This window comes from Podarcis pityusensis (genome assembly GCF_964106645.2).
Source record: "Podarcis pityusensis genome assembly, chromosome: 8".
Lineage (NCBI taxonomy): Eukaryota > Metazoa > Chordata > Lepidosauria > Squamata > Lacertidae > Podarcis > Podarcis pityusensis.
This window is the reverse complement of record NC_138033.1, coordinates 65,786,404-65,800,150: the sequence shown is the minus strand read 5'-3', so window position 1 is coordinate 65,800,150 and position 13,747 is coordinate 65,786,404. Positions and strand designations below refer to the sequence as shown.

The window sequence follows — 13,747 nt, the reverse complement described above, 5'->3', positions numbered from 1 at the left end:
GGCTCCTAGATGCTATAGTAAACATGTGATCACAGACTTCCGATGTTTTAGATTCCCTGAAGTTGTTAGAGACCATAGGAGAGAAGATTAATTCTTCTTTATGTTATCCTTCCTTCCCTCATTCAGGAGTGGGGATTGGCGTTGTTCATGCTGGCTATGAGAGGCGCTTGGCACATCACCTAGGAGCACACAGTACACCATCCATCCTGGGACTTATCAATGGGAAAATTACCTTTTTCCACAATGCAGTTGTTCGGGAGAATCTGCGGCAGTTTGTGGAAAGCCTACTTCCGGGTAACCTTGTTGAGAAGGTGATTATTGCCTCCTGATTTATTTTAAGCTCCTCTTTGCTATTTTCTGTTTTTTGTTTTCCTTAGCATTTTATTAGAGACTTTGTAATCCCCCCCCAAGACATGTGCCACCTAACCTCTTTCCCAATGCTCTCAGATCTTCTGTGGATATTTGGGGGTCTCTTGTGGATTTCGGAATTACTCTGTTCTCTATACAGTGGGGGGCTACATAATAGCCAGAACAGGGAAATGGGTATTGATGATTCAGTCTCATGGGATCCTGGGTTTAAAGTGAGTTGTCGCCAAGTCTAGAAATCCCATCATTTGGTTAACAAAGCTCCAGTAGCAACTCAGTGGTCAGGTTTGTACAGAATGCGAAAGCCAGGATCAGTTCAGGATCAGCCTCACAGATAAGCAGAGCTACTGTGGCTTGTTTTGCCTAAGGTTGGCTTTGTTTTTCTAGCCACTCTTGCATGGCACCTCTGTAGCTGAACAACCATCTGGATCAGGGTGCTGGAGCAAACCAGTATAAAGTCAAAGTCGTGGGTTTTGAGGTAACAAGGAACCATGTTTGATGCAAGCCAAGTTTCTTAAGCCAGCTTCAATCCATGATTTTATATTGTGGTTTGCTGGTCACAGGCAAACCATAGTTAACTGGCTGAATAGGTTTGGATGTATAAACAAACCACAGTTGAGCTCAATAAACCATGGCTTTACAATAATGTTGTGTCTTTCTGTGCTGCATTTAGTTGGTATTAACATCAGGAGGTCCATGTATCTCCTGCCACAGTATTCCCCAAATGGTGCCCTCCAGATATTTTGGACTACTTAGCCCCAGCCAATACAGCCATTGGGAGCTCCAGTCCAAAACATGAGGAGGACACCAGGTGGGGAGAGGCTGTCCTAGCATACCATGTCATTTGGCCCTTAGATGCAAGTTTGCAACTTACCCTTTTAAAAAAATCTGAATCTGAAACAGCATTCCGTGTTTGATGACTGAGAATGATCATTTCTGTTTTACATTGAAGATTACAGATAAAAACTACGTCAAATTCCTGTCGAACTGGAAGAAAGAGAACAAACCCCATGTGCTTCTCTTTGATCACATGCCCCTCGTCCCTCTGTTATACAAGGTAAAGGCTCTGCTCTGTACCTGGTTTTTGCCGCTTAGTAAGAAATGGGACGGGGGAGGGGAGGTCCTCTGGCTTCCTTTGTAGGTGCGTAGCTGTATTAAGATGTTGTACCAAAAAGAACAGTGTCACATGGCACCGTAAAGACAAAAAGCTTACTTTGGCATAAGCCATCCTTTCCCAACTTGGTGCCCTCCAGGTGTCTTGGATTACAACTCCCATCAGCCCCAGCCAGCACAGCTGGGGAAGACTGGCAAAAGCTCTGTGGAACATTTTATCAGATGCCTCCTTTTCTGCAGACTTGGAAGTGCCTGGATCCTCTGAAACAGCCTTCCAGGGGCTCAGTATTCTGCAGTGGTGTGCAGCAGTGGCATAACATGGGTTGCTGGCGACCAGAGCGGGGCAAGTGTTGCACCCCCTGGTGGACTGGGCAGCTGGAGTGGAGGCGCGTTCTGTGGGGCATGTGCAGAGCCCGCAAGGCACATGGCTTCTGGCGCTGATGGTGGCGGTCGTTGCATGCCTTCTTGGCTTGGCAGCTCCATCACCATCCGGCATGGCCACCTTCACCAACCACAAGGAGAAAGAGGCACCACCCCAGCCCTGAAGGCCTGGCCTGGGCATGGCTTTGCTCCGAAAAGCGACAGAAGCTCAGCCATGCAGCCTCGATGAAGGAGCCTGTCATGGGGGCTCCTGGTTGTACCCCTCAGAATTACACCCAGAGCCACTGCCCCACCACCTTCACGCTACACCACTGGAGTAAGGGACCACAGAACAGAAGTAGAGCACATTATATGGATTCCAGAGGCCACCGGGCTCAATCTCCAGCTGTCAAAGTAGACAGTACTGGACTAGACGGACAGTAGAAGGCAGCTGATTATGTTTGGTTATTGCCGCTGTCAAAGAGACCCTGCCCTAGTGTCACTGGGGGCTAAGAAGTCCAGAGGAGGAAATTGTGAAAGCTTTGGAATGAACATAAGAACATAAGAACATAAGAACATAAGAACATAAGACAAGGCTGACTGACCCATCCAGTCCAGCATCCTGTTCTCACCCTGGCCAACCAGATGCCTGTGGGAAACCCACAAGCAGGACCTGATCACAAGAGCACTCTTAAATCCTCACCCCACCCCACCCTGTGGTTTCCAGCAGGGCTTGGCAAATCCCTTCCTCTGCCTTCAACCCCTGGTCTGTATTCTTTTCTGTACAGAACTGCATGCACACAACTAACAGGCACATCTCCTTGTCATTCACTTCCTTGAATGTGGGTATGGCTGTAGCTCAATGGTGAAGGCCCATAGCTGTCAACTTTCAGATTTGAAAATAAGGGATTAGTAGCCTCATCTGTCCTGGGGACAGTCTACGGGATATCTGACAATCCGGGATAGCAGCGGGAAATGGCACTGGAATAAGGGAATTTCTTGCAAAAAAAGGGAAGGTTGACAGCTATGTGAAGGCCCCAACATCAATCCCTGGCATCTCCAGATAGAACTGAGAAAAAGACACTGGAGAGCCACTGCTGGTCAGTGTAGACAGTACTGAGCTAGATAGACCAATGGCCTTGACTCAGTAGAAGGCAGCTTTCTATATTCCTGTCTATGCGTTGCATGTAATGTACCGTGTAGCCCAACTGCATCCACCTCCCCTTTCTTTCCAGCTGACGGCGTTTGCTTACAGAGATTACCTGTCCTTTGGATATGTGTACGTTGGGCTCCGAGGTACAGAAGAGCTGTCCAGCCAGTATAACATCAACGTCTACACGCCCACCATGATGGTGTTCAAAGAGCACGTCGATAAGCCTGCTGATGTCATCCAGGTACGGTATGGCAGCCGCCATGCAAGGCTGCTTATGCGAGAACTCTGGCCCTAACAGGCAGGTGGTCAATGCTCAGCCTAACTTGTTTCTACGGTGTTGATAAGGATGCTTCAGATAGCTCCATCAGTCTCCATGACAACTTACAACGTCTTGTAAGCAAATCACAGATCCTTGCCTTAAGGAAGTTGCAATTCATATCTAGACTGTTGGGGACCTGCAACAAAAGTTTGCAGTGCAGATGGATCCAGTGTTAGTCCTACTCATAGTAGACCCACTGAAATTAATGAACATGACTGACTTAGGTTCTTCAATTTCAGTGGGTATACTGTTGTGTAGGACAAAGGCTAGATACAACCCACTCTGTTTAGGACTGCAGACCTTACTTAACTAGGGCTGCAATCCTTACCCAGTTACATGGGAGGAAGCACCATTGAATTCAGTAGTACCTCTGAGCAGACTTGATTAGGGTTACACTGTTTAGTCCTTAAACAATTTTGAAATAAAATTAATCAGGAAGTTCCTATTTAAGGGCATTCTGGCTCCCCCACCCCACCCCCCTGCCAGTTTGGCCAGTTTGGTTTGTATAATGGGTATGGGGTTGCTCGTGCGTAAGTTGCCGCCTCTCCTGGCTATGTTGCCTTGTTAAACCTTTCTGTCTGGACAGCCCTTCAATTCGTGGCTGCCTCAGTCGCTAGCAGAATCCGTCAGTGGGCGTTTCTTAAACCTCTTCCAACATAAAAGTTGTTTGACGCCCAGTCTCCTCCTACTCTCCCTGCGTGGAAGTCTTCTGCGCAGGGAGGGCGTGGGTAGCGGAGGACCAGTGCTCTCCCCGCTGGTGTCCAGTGAAGAGTCCTGGAGCCCTCTCGCCGATTCCCCCATCTGCCCCCCTTTATCCCTGGTGTAACGTTGATTTGCTTCCCCCTCTGCTGAACTGCCTCTCTCCCTGCTTGGCCCTTCTCCAGCATCATTTGAGAGCCTTCCCTCCCCCTCAGGCTCCGATGTCAGTTCCCTGACAGTTTGGGAGTGTTTTTGTGTGACAAAGAATGATGGGGCTTGCCTTTTAAATATATATATATTCTTTCTAGCAACACCTAAGTAGTTTTTGTGTTATTAAATTGTGAGTTTATCTGGCAGTTCCTTCCACATCTCAAAAGGGTGTATACCTTGATGGTGGTATGTAATCTGCTGATGTATTTTGGTAACCTGCAAATGTATTTAAAAGGCACATGAATCATCATCTGAAAATTCTGTGGTTGGTTGACAACTTGTTGGGTGTGTTGTTTTCCAGGCCAGAGGCATGAAGAAGCAGCTTATTGATGACTTCCTGTCTCAGAACAAGTTCCTCATGGCATCTAGGCTCACCAGCCAGAAGCTTTTTCAGGAGTTGTGTCCTGCAAAAAAGTCTCACAGGCAGCGCAAGTAAGGCTCGTGGTGGTAGTGATGCTCCTCCATAGTGTGTTTGGTTTTGTAGGGGTTATTTGGGGACTTTCAAGTCCCCCTTCTCAGAATGGGATACCGAGAGCTGCTGGAGAATCTAGGCCTAAAAGAATTTGCAGCTGGAAAAGCAGAAGTCTGCATCTGTAGATGCATTTCCTTAACCAGTTTCAAGTATTTTTGGGGTTGCACAGTAAAATTTTTGGGCAGGTTTTGTAAGGTAAGGTGAGTTCAGAGTGACTTGACTTCCCTACCTGTTTTATGGAATCCTCCCCCCGCCCTTTTGATCGTTCTGCAGAGAAGGTATTTGGGGGGTTTTTTGCGGGGTGGTGTGGTAGGAATTTAATAAGAGAGATTAGCTTTCATTCTCTTTCTTCCGTAAACAATTCTTTATATGAGCAGAGTCCAGATTGTCCCAGTAACGTGCTGGAACTAAGAACTGCAGTTTGCAAATCCCTGTCCTCACGTGACCTCCAACGAAGTAAGCCTTGCTCATGCTGAATGCTGAAAGAGAGCAGAGTGCTGGTGCTGTTTCAGCAACTGTCAAACTTGGACTGGGCTTATATAGAAGCAACAGGGTCTGTTCTGATTGAACCTCTTCAGTTAAAGCATTCAGCCCATTCCAGCAGTCTTACTCAAGCTGCCCAGGGAAGAATCTGGTTGTACTGGGTCTTCTGTGATGGAGTTCTTATAAGTCAGAGGATGGCAATGTGACATCCTTAGGCCAGAGGGGCACAGCTACCATGGGCTCACTTTGCGGACTTGATTCTGGGTGTGGCCATGTGTTCAAATTCCCTTCTGACTCAGGAGTCCTCGACTTCAGCACCTGAAGAAAGATGATCTGACTCAAGGGTCATGATAATGTTGCCATTCCTCTACCAAGCCAGTAAAGCCTACAGAGGGACCCCCACCTCTTTTCCATAGTGCGTTCCTGTGCAGCCTTTCTGCAGCTCTGAGCAGCTCACAAAAATAAAAATACTCCAATAGTTAGCAGCAAAGGTGTGTGAAAACAGCATCTGTCGAACAACTACAAAAAGCACACAACCTTAAGCTTAACGTGCCAGGCGGTGCCTGATCAGAAGAACACAGCTAGCGCAGGGGTTGATAAAAGGGGAGAGGTGATCTCAAAAGAGAGAGGGGTCCCCAGGGCTTTAGAAACCAGGTTGGGCTCAGAAACATACTTGCCAGGGTGATGGCTACAGCCTGGGCTGAACATATGCAGGCCAGGTTCTACACTAGCGCAGGTTTCTGAGTTGTCTTCAGACCAGCATCCTGCAGAGGGCAGTGCAGTCCTCAAACCTCAAGGTTAGCATGGCTCAGCTGCGTGCAGAGTGTTTACAGAAAAAGAAGTCCCACTGCAGAGTCCCATCACACAGAGCATCCCCACAGGCAATCTACAAGATTCATTGCTCCCCAAGGCCATGGGCTGCCTGAATCCACCCAGTGCCCCCCCCCCACATTGCTCCAAGGCCTTCTCTTCTCTGAAGAGTTCTTGGACTTTACCATAGTAGCTAGCCTTGGACAGAGGGGCTTGTCCTGGCCTCCTCCAGCATGGGCAAAGTAAAATTGCCTTGCAGATTCTCTTTGCTGAAGCCAGGAGCTTGCTTGAAATCTCAGGGGGAGGGGAATGAGGGCCACATTCCCTTGGTGGGTAATCTGACAGGGGCCACTGGCTGGCAGTAGCTGGAAGCAGAACTAAAAGTGGCTTCTATTCTTTCTCTCTGACCCTTTTCCTATCTCTGTATTGCCTGGGAAAGGACAGGTTTCTCTTGCCAGAGGCCTGAACTGATGGCTTGCAGAGAACTTTCAAAATTAGGCTGAGGGCTGCAGACTGCCCGCCCCTAAAGCAGAAAGGATTGGAGTCCAAGTTCTCTTGATTCTGGCTGCATAGTGTTCTGGTTCCAGCCAAGTGACTTGGGAAGGAGTTTGAGCCAGCGTGGTATAGTGGTTAAGAGCGGTAGACTCATAATCTGATGAAACAGGTTCGCGTCCCCGCTCCTCCACATGCAGCTGCTGGGTGACCTTGGGCTAGTCACACTTCTCTGAAGTCTCTCAGCCCCACTCACCTCACAGAGTGCTTGTTGTGGGGGAGGAAGGGAAAGGAGAATGTTAGCCGCTTTGAGACTCCTTCGGGTAGTGATAAAGCGGGATATCAAATCCAAACCTCCTCCTTCTTCCTTTGAACAATTGCTGTCTCTTTGGGTGTGTGGGTTTGTGGGTGTTTGCCTTCAGTATTGTCAACTAGTCCTATTATGTTTCTGAGAGGGCAGTAATTATCTCTTCCCTCGTGATGTTCTAGGTACTGTGTGGTCTTGATTACCGGCGAGGGCGATAAATACACTGTGAGCTATGAAGCCTTTCTGGCTTTTGCTCTGGCCAACACGAAGGACACCCTGAGGTTTGTGCACATCTACAGCAACTACCAGCCGCAGTTTGGGCACACTTTGCTAACGGACGACGAAAGATTCCACGGGAAGTCAGCCGTGAGTGTCCTGCCTGTGTCCTCCAGCCCAGCTGCGTCTTGCTGGCTCTGTCTAATTCATTGCAAAACATTCCTTTAGTTCCATGTTTCTTGGGTCAGTTAGCAGCACTTCAGAGAAACATTGTAAGAGAGCTTTATAAAAAAAAGAAAATGATTTGATATGTAAAAAAAATGAACTGAAAACATGAAAAAAATGGGTTGAGATGAATCATAAAGCCCTAATTTCACTGCCTTGTCTGCAGGCTGGATCCGCCCAATGTGACAGTTCTTTTTGGCCTAGCCAAAATGGCCTCGCAAGCCAAACGGGGAGACTTGGCAGGCCTAAGTAGGCCAGTGGCCTAGAGATTCTCCTCCTCCCCACCACCACCATTTTCTTGTGGAAGCATTTTCTTGTAGAAGGCCAGGATGGGAACATAAAGTGTGGGGGTGGTGGGGGTGGTTACAGGGCTGTGAAAAATAGGGATTAAGTCCATGCATCATTTTGCCACTGCCCATTCAGGCAGAGGAACTGAGTGGGTGAGGCAATGAATCTCCAACTGCAGGTGATGGCAGAAGGCCAGGTAACTCCCACCTGGATGTAATGGGCCAAAGACACCACGTCTTTATCTGTGCTGTGGGGCAAAGATATTGGTGTTTCGCAACTTTGACCTGTTGCAGGATCTTAGCCAGACCCAGTTGAATGTAGCAGAGCATACACAGACTTCCAGGAGCGATCAGTTGCAGGAAGGAAGGAGGAAGCAGGGACAAGACGCTGCTACTAGTAACTTGGTTACTTAGAGGTGTTTATTATTTACAGCAGACTCACAAGTTACTATATACAAGAACAGAAACGGATCTTAAACTAGCTCTCTTAACAAACTCCAAACGACTCTCAGAACACCACACTGACCAACACACTACCCAGTCAGGGAAGGTCATGAGTCACCATGCCTGTGTGGAGACCTTAACCAATAGTAGAGCTATATCCAAGGTCCCATATCTCTAGGCAGAATAACTCCCTCTGCTCAGTCTTCTTGGCCTTCAGCCAACTCTTAATTGCTTTGTGTGAAGCTGCACATAGGCAAAATCCCAACAAAAGATTTCCTGTTGCCTGGAGCTTCAGGCTTCGGGCTCTGGGCTCAAGTGAAGCCCTAAACCTGCTCCTTCGCTCCTGGCTAGGCACACTCTTGGAAGCCACGGCTGGTTTTTCTAAAGCTGTATTGAAAACTCCCCCACACCAGCTTGTGGTTTAACCCTCTGCTTCTCGCCCAGGTGGTCATCTTGGAGAGGCGTAACAATGCCGGGCGAGTAGTCTACAAAGCCCTCGACGAACCCTGGAGCGGCAGTGAAGAGGACAACTTCATTCTTCTGGACCTCCTGGATCAGCTGAGGACAGACCCAGGCATTCTCTCTTCTGATACCATCCTGCCAGACTTAAACGATGAACTTGCTCCTGTAAGCATTGTGGGCGTTTAACAGGATACAAGCGTGTGTGTGTGTGTGTGTGTTTGAGGGTGATGGGATCTCGATGCAAAAAGCCTTTAATTCTCTACATCGAGATGAGTAAATAGACTCACAGCCTGGTGCTAATACATTTCCTTGGACATAGCTGCACATGCTTTAGGCTGCTATCCTCTGCACTTACCTGGGAGTAAATCCCATTGGATGCATTGGGGGTTACATCTAAGTAGACCTGCATAGGTTTGCTGCATTCATTTAAATGCCAGAATAATGAACAGAATCTGTAGCTGATGGATCGGAATCACCCTTTCCCCTCTGCTCTTTCGGTGTGATCACAGGTTTTCTTCCTCCGATGGATCTATTCCGCCATCGACTATATATCAGACAGCTGGGACAGCCTCTTTCACAGCAACTGGTATGGACTCTGCATTAATAGCAGCCTTTCCTTGATTCGCATTATTGGAGTGTCAGAAACCGGGGGTGGCCTTCTAACGTTTAGGCATGTTGTGCTGATTCCTATGAAGATGGCTCAGTGGCTACTAACCCAAATGGCTGTGTTCCGCCTCCACATTCAGAGACAATAATGCTTCAGAATACCAGTTTCTGAAAACCACAGGAGGGGAAGAATTGCTCCTGTGCTCGGGTCCTGCTTGCCAGTTTCCTACCAGTATCTGGGTGGGAACAGGATGCTGGACTCGATGGGGCAGTGGCCTGATCTGGCAGGGCAGGTAGAGCAGGTACTTGTTTAGAGAGGAAGGGAGCAAGTCTGAGAGCCAGCCGGGAGCCTAGGCAGCTGGCGGGGGGAGGGACAGCGAATATCAGGATCCAGTGGCTCTTCAGGGTCACTGGCAGTGAGGAGATCTGCTGCAGGGAGAGGGGACTTCCAGGTTGAACCCGGACAGGTTCTCTTCTGATTCCTTCCGTTTGCACATTCTGGATCTTCATGCATTTACCACGATCCCCTATGATAAAGTGTAAAATTTGCATGGAATTAGAAGTGCTCAAGGCAAAAGTTAAGACTGTCAAAGCGGTTTGAGCCAGTTTTGGGTGGGCCGCTAGTCAGCGCTTTGGGTGGAGACATTCTGCTTCTTGACCACCAGGAGTTGCTCTCCCTCTCCTGAGCCATTAGTAGACCATTGTGTTTGTATTATTATTATTATTATTATTATTATTATTATTATTATTATTGCTGCTGCCACCTAATATTAATACAGTGGTGCCTCACAAGACGAAATTAATCCGTTCCGCGAGTGTCTTCGTCTAGCGGTTTCTTCGTCTTGCGAAGCAACCCTATTAGCGGTTTAACGGATTAGCGCTATTAGCGGTTTAGCGGCTATTAAAGGCTTAGCAGATTAGCTGCTAAAAGGCCATTAAAGGCTTAGCGGCTTAGATAAAGGGGGGGGAAAGCGGAAAAAAAATCTCAAGACTCGCAAGACATTTTCGTCTTGCGAAGCAAGCCCATAGGGAAATTCGTCCTGCGAAGCAACTCAAAAACGGAAAACCCTTTCGTCTAGCGGGTTTTCCGTCTTGCGAGGCATTCGTCTTGCGGGGCACCACTGTAGTGATTTTTCCCCCTGCAAATATATTTGATGCAGGCTATAAAGCATGCCTGAATGTGCAAAACAGTGTAATAACAATTCGAACCTTTGTAACAAAATTCCTCTCAGACCTTGGGCCGTTGAGGGAGCACAGTACTTCCTAAGGGGCACAAGGGTGAGGGAACTGGAGAGGACAGCAAAGATGGACAGAAGGGAGCCAATTCTTGTATTGATTCCATTTTCACCTCTCCCGGGAGGCAGCCCATTCAGAGGTGGGGGAAGAAGGCACAGGCTGCGGATTTGGTTTGACACCGGCCCTCATTGGCGATCCTCTTTTGCAGGAGAGAAATGATGCCCCTCTTATCGCTGATATTCTCAGCCCTCTTCATCCTTTTTGGGACTGTTATCGTTCAGGCTTTCAGGTAAGCAGCCGTATGTAGTAGGTAGGTAGGTATTTTTTGACCTTTGTATCCCTTCACGGCCTAGGACCCTCGTACCTATGGGACCGCCTCTCCCGGTATGCCCCACAGAGGACCTTAAGGTCCATAAACAGCAACACTCTAGAGGTCCTGGGCCCTAAGGAAGTTAGATTAACCTCAACCAGAGCCAGGGCCTTCTCAACACTGGCTCCGGCCTGGTGGAACGCTCTGTCTCATGAGACCAGGGCCCTCCGGGATCTGATTTCTTTCCACAGGGCCTGTAAGACAGAGTTGTTCCACCTGGCCTTTGGCTTAGAATCAGTTTGATTCCCTTCTCCTCTTTCTTTTTCCTTTCTCCTCCTGTGAAGAGGCTGCATCCTAATGTTTTAATGTTGTATTTTAATATTGTTTTTTAAGTTGTATTTTAATCAACATGTTTTTATTATTGGTTGTTAGCCGCCCTGAGCCCAGTCTTGGCTGGGGAGGGCGGGGTATAAATAAAAATTATTATTATTATTACTTAACCACATCAAGGGCTGGCTGGCCGGCCCGCTCATGAGGCAGGCTGAGGCAGCCACCTCAGGTGGCAGAACCCCAAGAGGCGGCACCCCTGCGGGCATCCCGGCACCTCTGCCAATGGCAGAGAAGTGGCAGTGGCTTCTAGCGAGATCTTGCTGGAATCTGTTGCCGCTTCACGGGTGCCACCTGCAACCCATGTAAGGGAGACTTTGGCAACGGGAACACCTTCCCATTTTTTCTCAGGCGGCAAAACGGGATGGGCTGTCCCTCACCACATCTTTCAGGCAGTTCACAAACTGAAGACGATAAAATACAATCATTCAACCGATGGAGGCACCAAGTGAGCTTCTCTAGGGAGAGCTTTTCAAAACCAGGGCGCCAACATTGGAAAGACCCCATTCTCTTCTCTGTTTTCCCCTTCGTTTTGTAATCTCACCACCCCCACCTCCCCCATTCCTAGCTTTATTGATTTTTAATGTTTATTAACTTCATTGGGTCTCCTCTTAGTAGTACCAGCATTGGATAAAACCCAAGCTCTGTAGGTGGCTTACATAAAATAATAGGAAATCTTTAATAAAAACTATTTTTTTAAAAATAGTATAAACAGAAGACCTAATAAAATTATCAGGATATAGATAAAATCAAGGGGTTTTAAAGCAAATACTCACAGTAAATGGAAAATGGGAATAACGGCGTTTCCGTGCACTGCTCTGGTTTGCCAGAATCGGCTTAGTCATGCTGGCTACATGACCCGGAAGCTGTACGGTGGCTCCCTCAGCCAGTAAAGCGAGATGAGCGCCGCAACCCCAGAGTCGGCCACAACTGGACCTAATGGTCAGGGGTCCCTATACCTTTTTAGACACACAATAGTCACACTGCAGATGAATTGATCTGACCCTGTCCGTGATCCCCCAGCCTCTTCCCCGCCTGAAAGCACAACTTGCTGTTTTTCAGCGACTCGAGCGACGAGAGAGATTCGCCTCCCGCCAAGAAGGACGAAAACCCTCCGAAGGGCGAGAAGAACGACACAAGTTTCACCAAAGATAACAGGTTTCTCCTTAGTTCAGCCTTCACCGGCCTGAAGTCCTCCAGGTGTACAGGACAACAACTCCCATCAACCCCAGCCAAGACAGCCAGTGGCCAGGGATGGTGGGATCTGTAGTCCAGATCTATCCGCAGGGCACCAGGTTGGCAAGTGCTTCCGTAGCTTAGCACTCTGCTTTCCTGGGGTTGGCCTTTGCGTCTCCTGGGCCAGAGGCAGTGGCCAGGGGTCTAGAAGCGTAGCCTTCACTAGAGGTGATAGAGATGGACTCTTGGGCCTTGTTTGCCCCTTGCCGGCAGCCAATTTCTGACCTGGGCTGCCTGTTCGACTGGGGCAACGACTCTGTCCCAGGCCCTGCTGAAACGCAAACCTTTGCATGCCTTCCACCGCAGCGTGAGTGGGCTTTGGCTCAGTGACGGAGCATCTGTTCAGCCTGCAGCAGCTCTCCAGCTCAGTTCCTAGCAAGCTCCTCTCTGAAACCCTGGAGAACTGCAGCCAGCCAGTGTGACGTGATCTGCAGCAGCTTCCTCAGGCCTCCATTGTCTCAGAGGAGACATCTGAAGGGGGTTTGGGAGGCTTGTTGGGCTGAGAAGGTTGGGCAGATATGATGAGAGAGAACGAGGATGGAAGAAAGCAGAGAACCTTCTACCTGGCTTGTCCAGGGGAAAGTGGCTGAAAGTGCATGTGCAGCTGAAACTGGGGAAAGGCTGCAAGCTCTCTGGGGTGGAGCATCTGCTTTGCATAGAATTGTAGAGTTGGAAGGGGGCCTAGGGGTCATCTAGTCCAACCTCCTGCAGTGCTGGAATCTTTTTGCCCAATGTGGGGCTTGAACTCACAACCCCGAGATTAGGAGTCTCATGCTCTACTGACTGAGCCATCCCAGCATGCAGAAGGTTCGGTCAGACAGCTCCAATCAGAGATGACAGTAGCAAACTACATGGACCCAAAAGGTCCACCTTCATAGAAGGCAGCTTCCTCCAAGACAGCCTTTTTCACAGCGGCTTTTCTCAAGGCTGTAGAGCTCTGTGGACATATAGATGCTAAAGTTCTGCTGCTTCCCCTTGCTCCCATGCAGGTGGCTCTCCTTGCTTCCTGCTGAGCCTTTTCTCTCTCTCCCCTTCCCCCACAGGATCCCCAAGAAGGGCTTCGTCGAAGTGACCGAGCTGACGGATATCACCTACACAAGCAACCTGGTGCGCCTGAGGCCTGGGCACATGAACGTGGTCCTGATCCTTTCCAACCCCACCAAGACGCCTCTCCTGCAGAAGTTTGCCTTGGAGGTCTACACTTTCACTGGGTGAGTGTGGGGCACCGTCACTGGCCAGAGTTATTTTGCAGGTGTGTCATGCCGTGGGAGAAAAAAAAGGGCATTTGCAGCCTTCCAGAGTCTAAACGGAAGAGCAGGACGCTTATTGCGTCTGTGATGATTACCCCGTTTACAGTCTTGTGTCACTCTTGCAACAGCACGGTGAAGTTGGTCACCTTTTGTGCCCATTCTGTAGATGGGAAGCTTGAGGCTGCAAAACGGTAGTTGGGCTGTGCTGAAATGGGGCTTAAAATCACCTCCTCATCCCGGTCCTCTCCATTTTTATCCCTTGGGTCTTTCCTCTGGCTTTGGGAAGGCTAGGGGAGGCTATTTT

The 13,747-nt window shown here is 48.8% G+C and overlaps 1 protein-coding gene across 2 annotated transcripts in view; it reads left to right on the top strand.

The window, feature by feature from the left end:
* Positions 1–13,747, top strand: part of DNAJC16 (DnaJ heat shock protein family (Hsp40) member C16) — a gene marked incomplete at its 5' end in the record, with an annotated part of 33,566 nt that overhangs the window by 16,336 nt on the left and 3,483 nt on the right. For both annotated transcript variants that reach the window (XM_081016068.1, XM_081016069.1), the window contains 10 exons: positions 127–311; positions 1,319–1,423; positions 3,075–3,233; positions 4,522–4,652; positions 6,967–7,150; positions 8,401–8,583; positions 8,928–9,004; positions 10,469–10,549; positions 12,020–12,115; positions 13,237–13,404. In XM_081016068.1, coding sequence (XP_080872194.1) covers positions 127–311; positions 1,319–1,423; positions 3,075–3,233; positions 4,522–4,652; positions 6,967–7,150; positions 8,401–8,583; positions 8,928–9,004; positions 10,469–10,549; positions 12,020–12,115; positions 13,237–13,404 — 1,369 coding nt within the window. The remainder of the gene's footprint in view (positions 1–126; positions 312–1,318; positions 1,424–3,074; positions 3,234–4,521; positions 4,653–6,966; positions 7,151–8,400; positions 8,584–8,927; positions 9,005–10,468; positions 10,550–12,019; positions 12,116–13,236; positions 13,405–13,747) is intronic.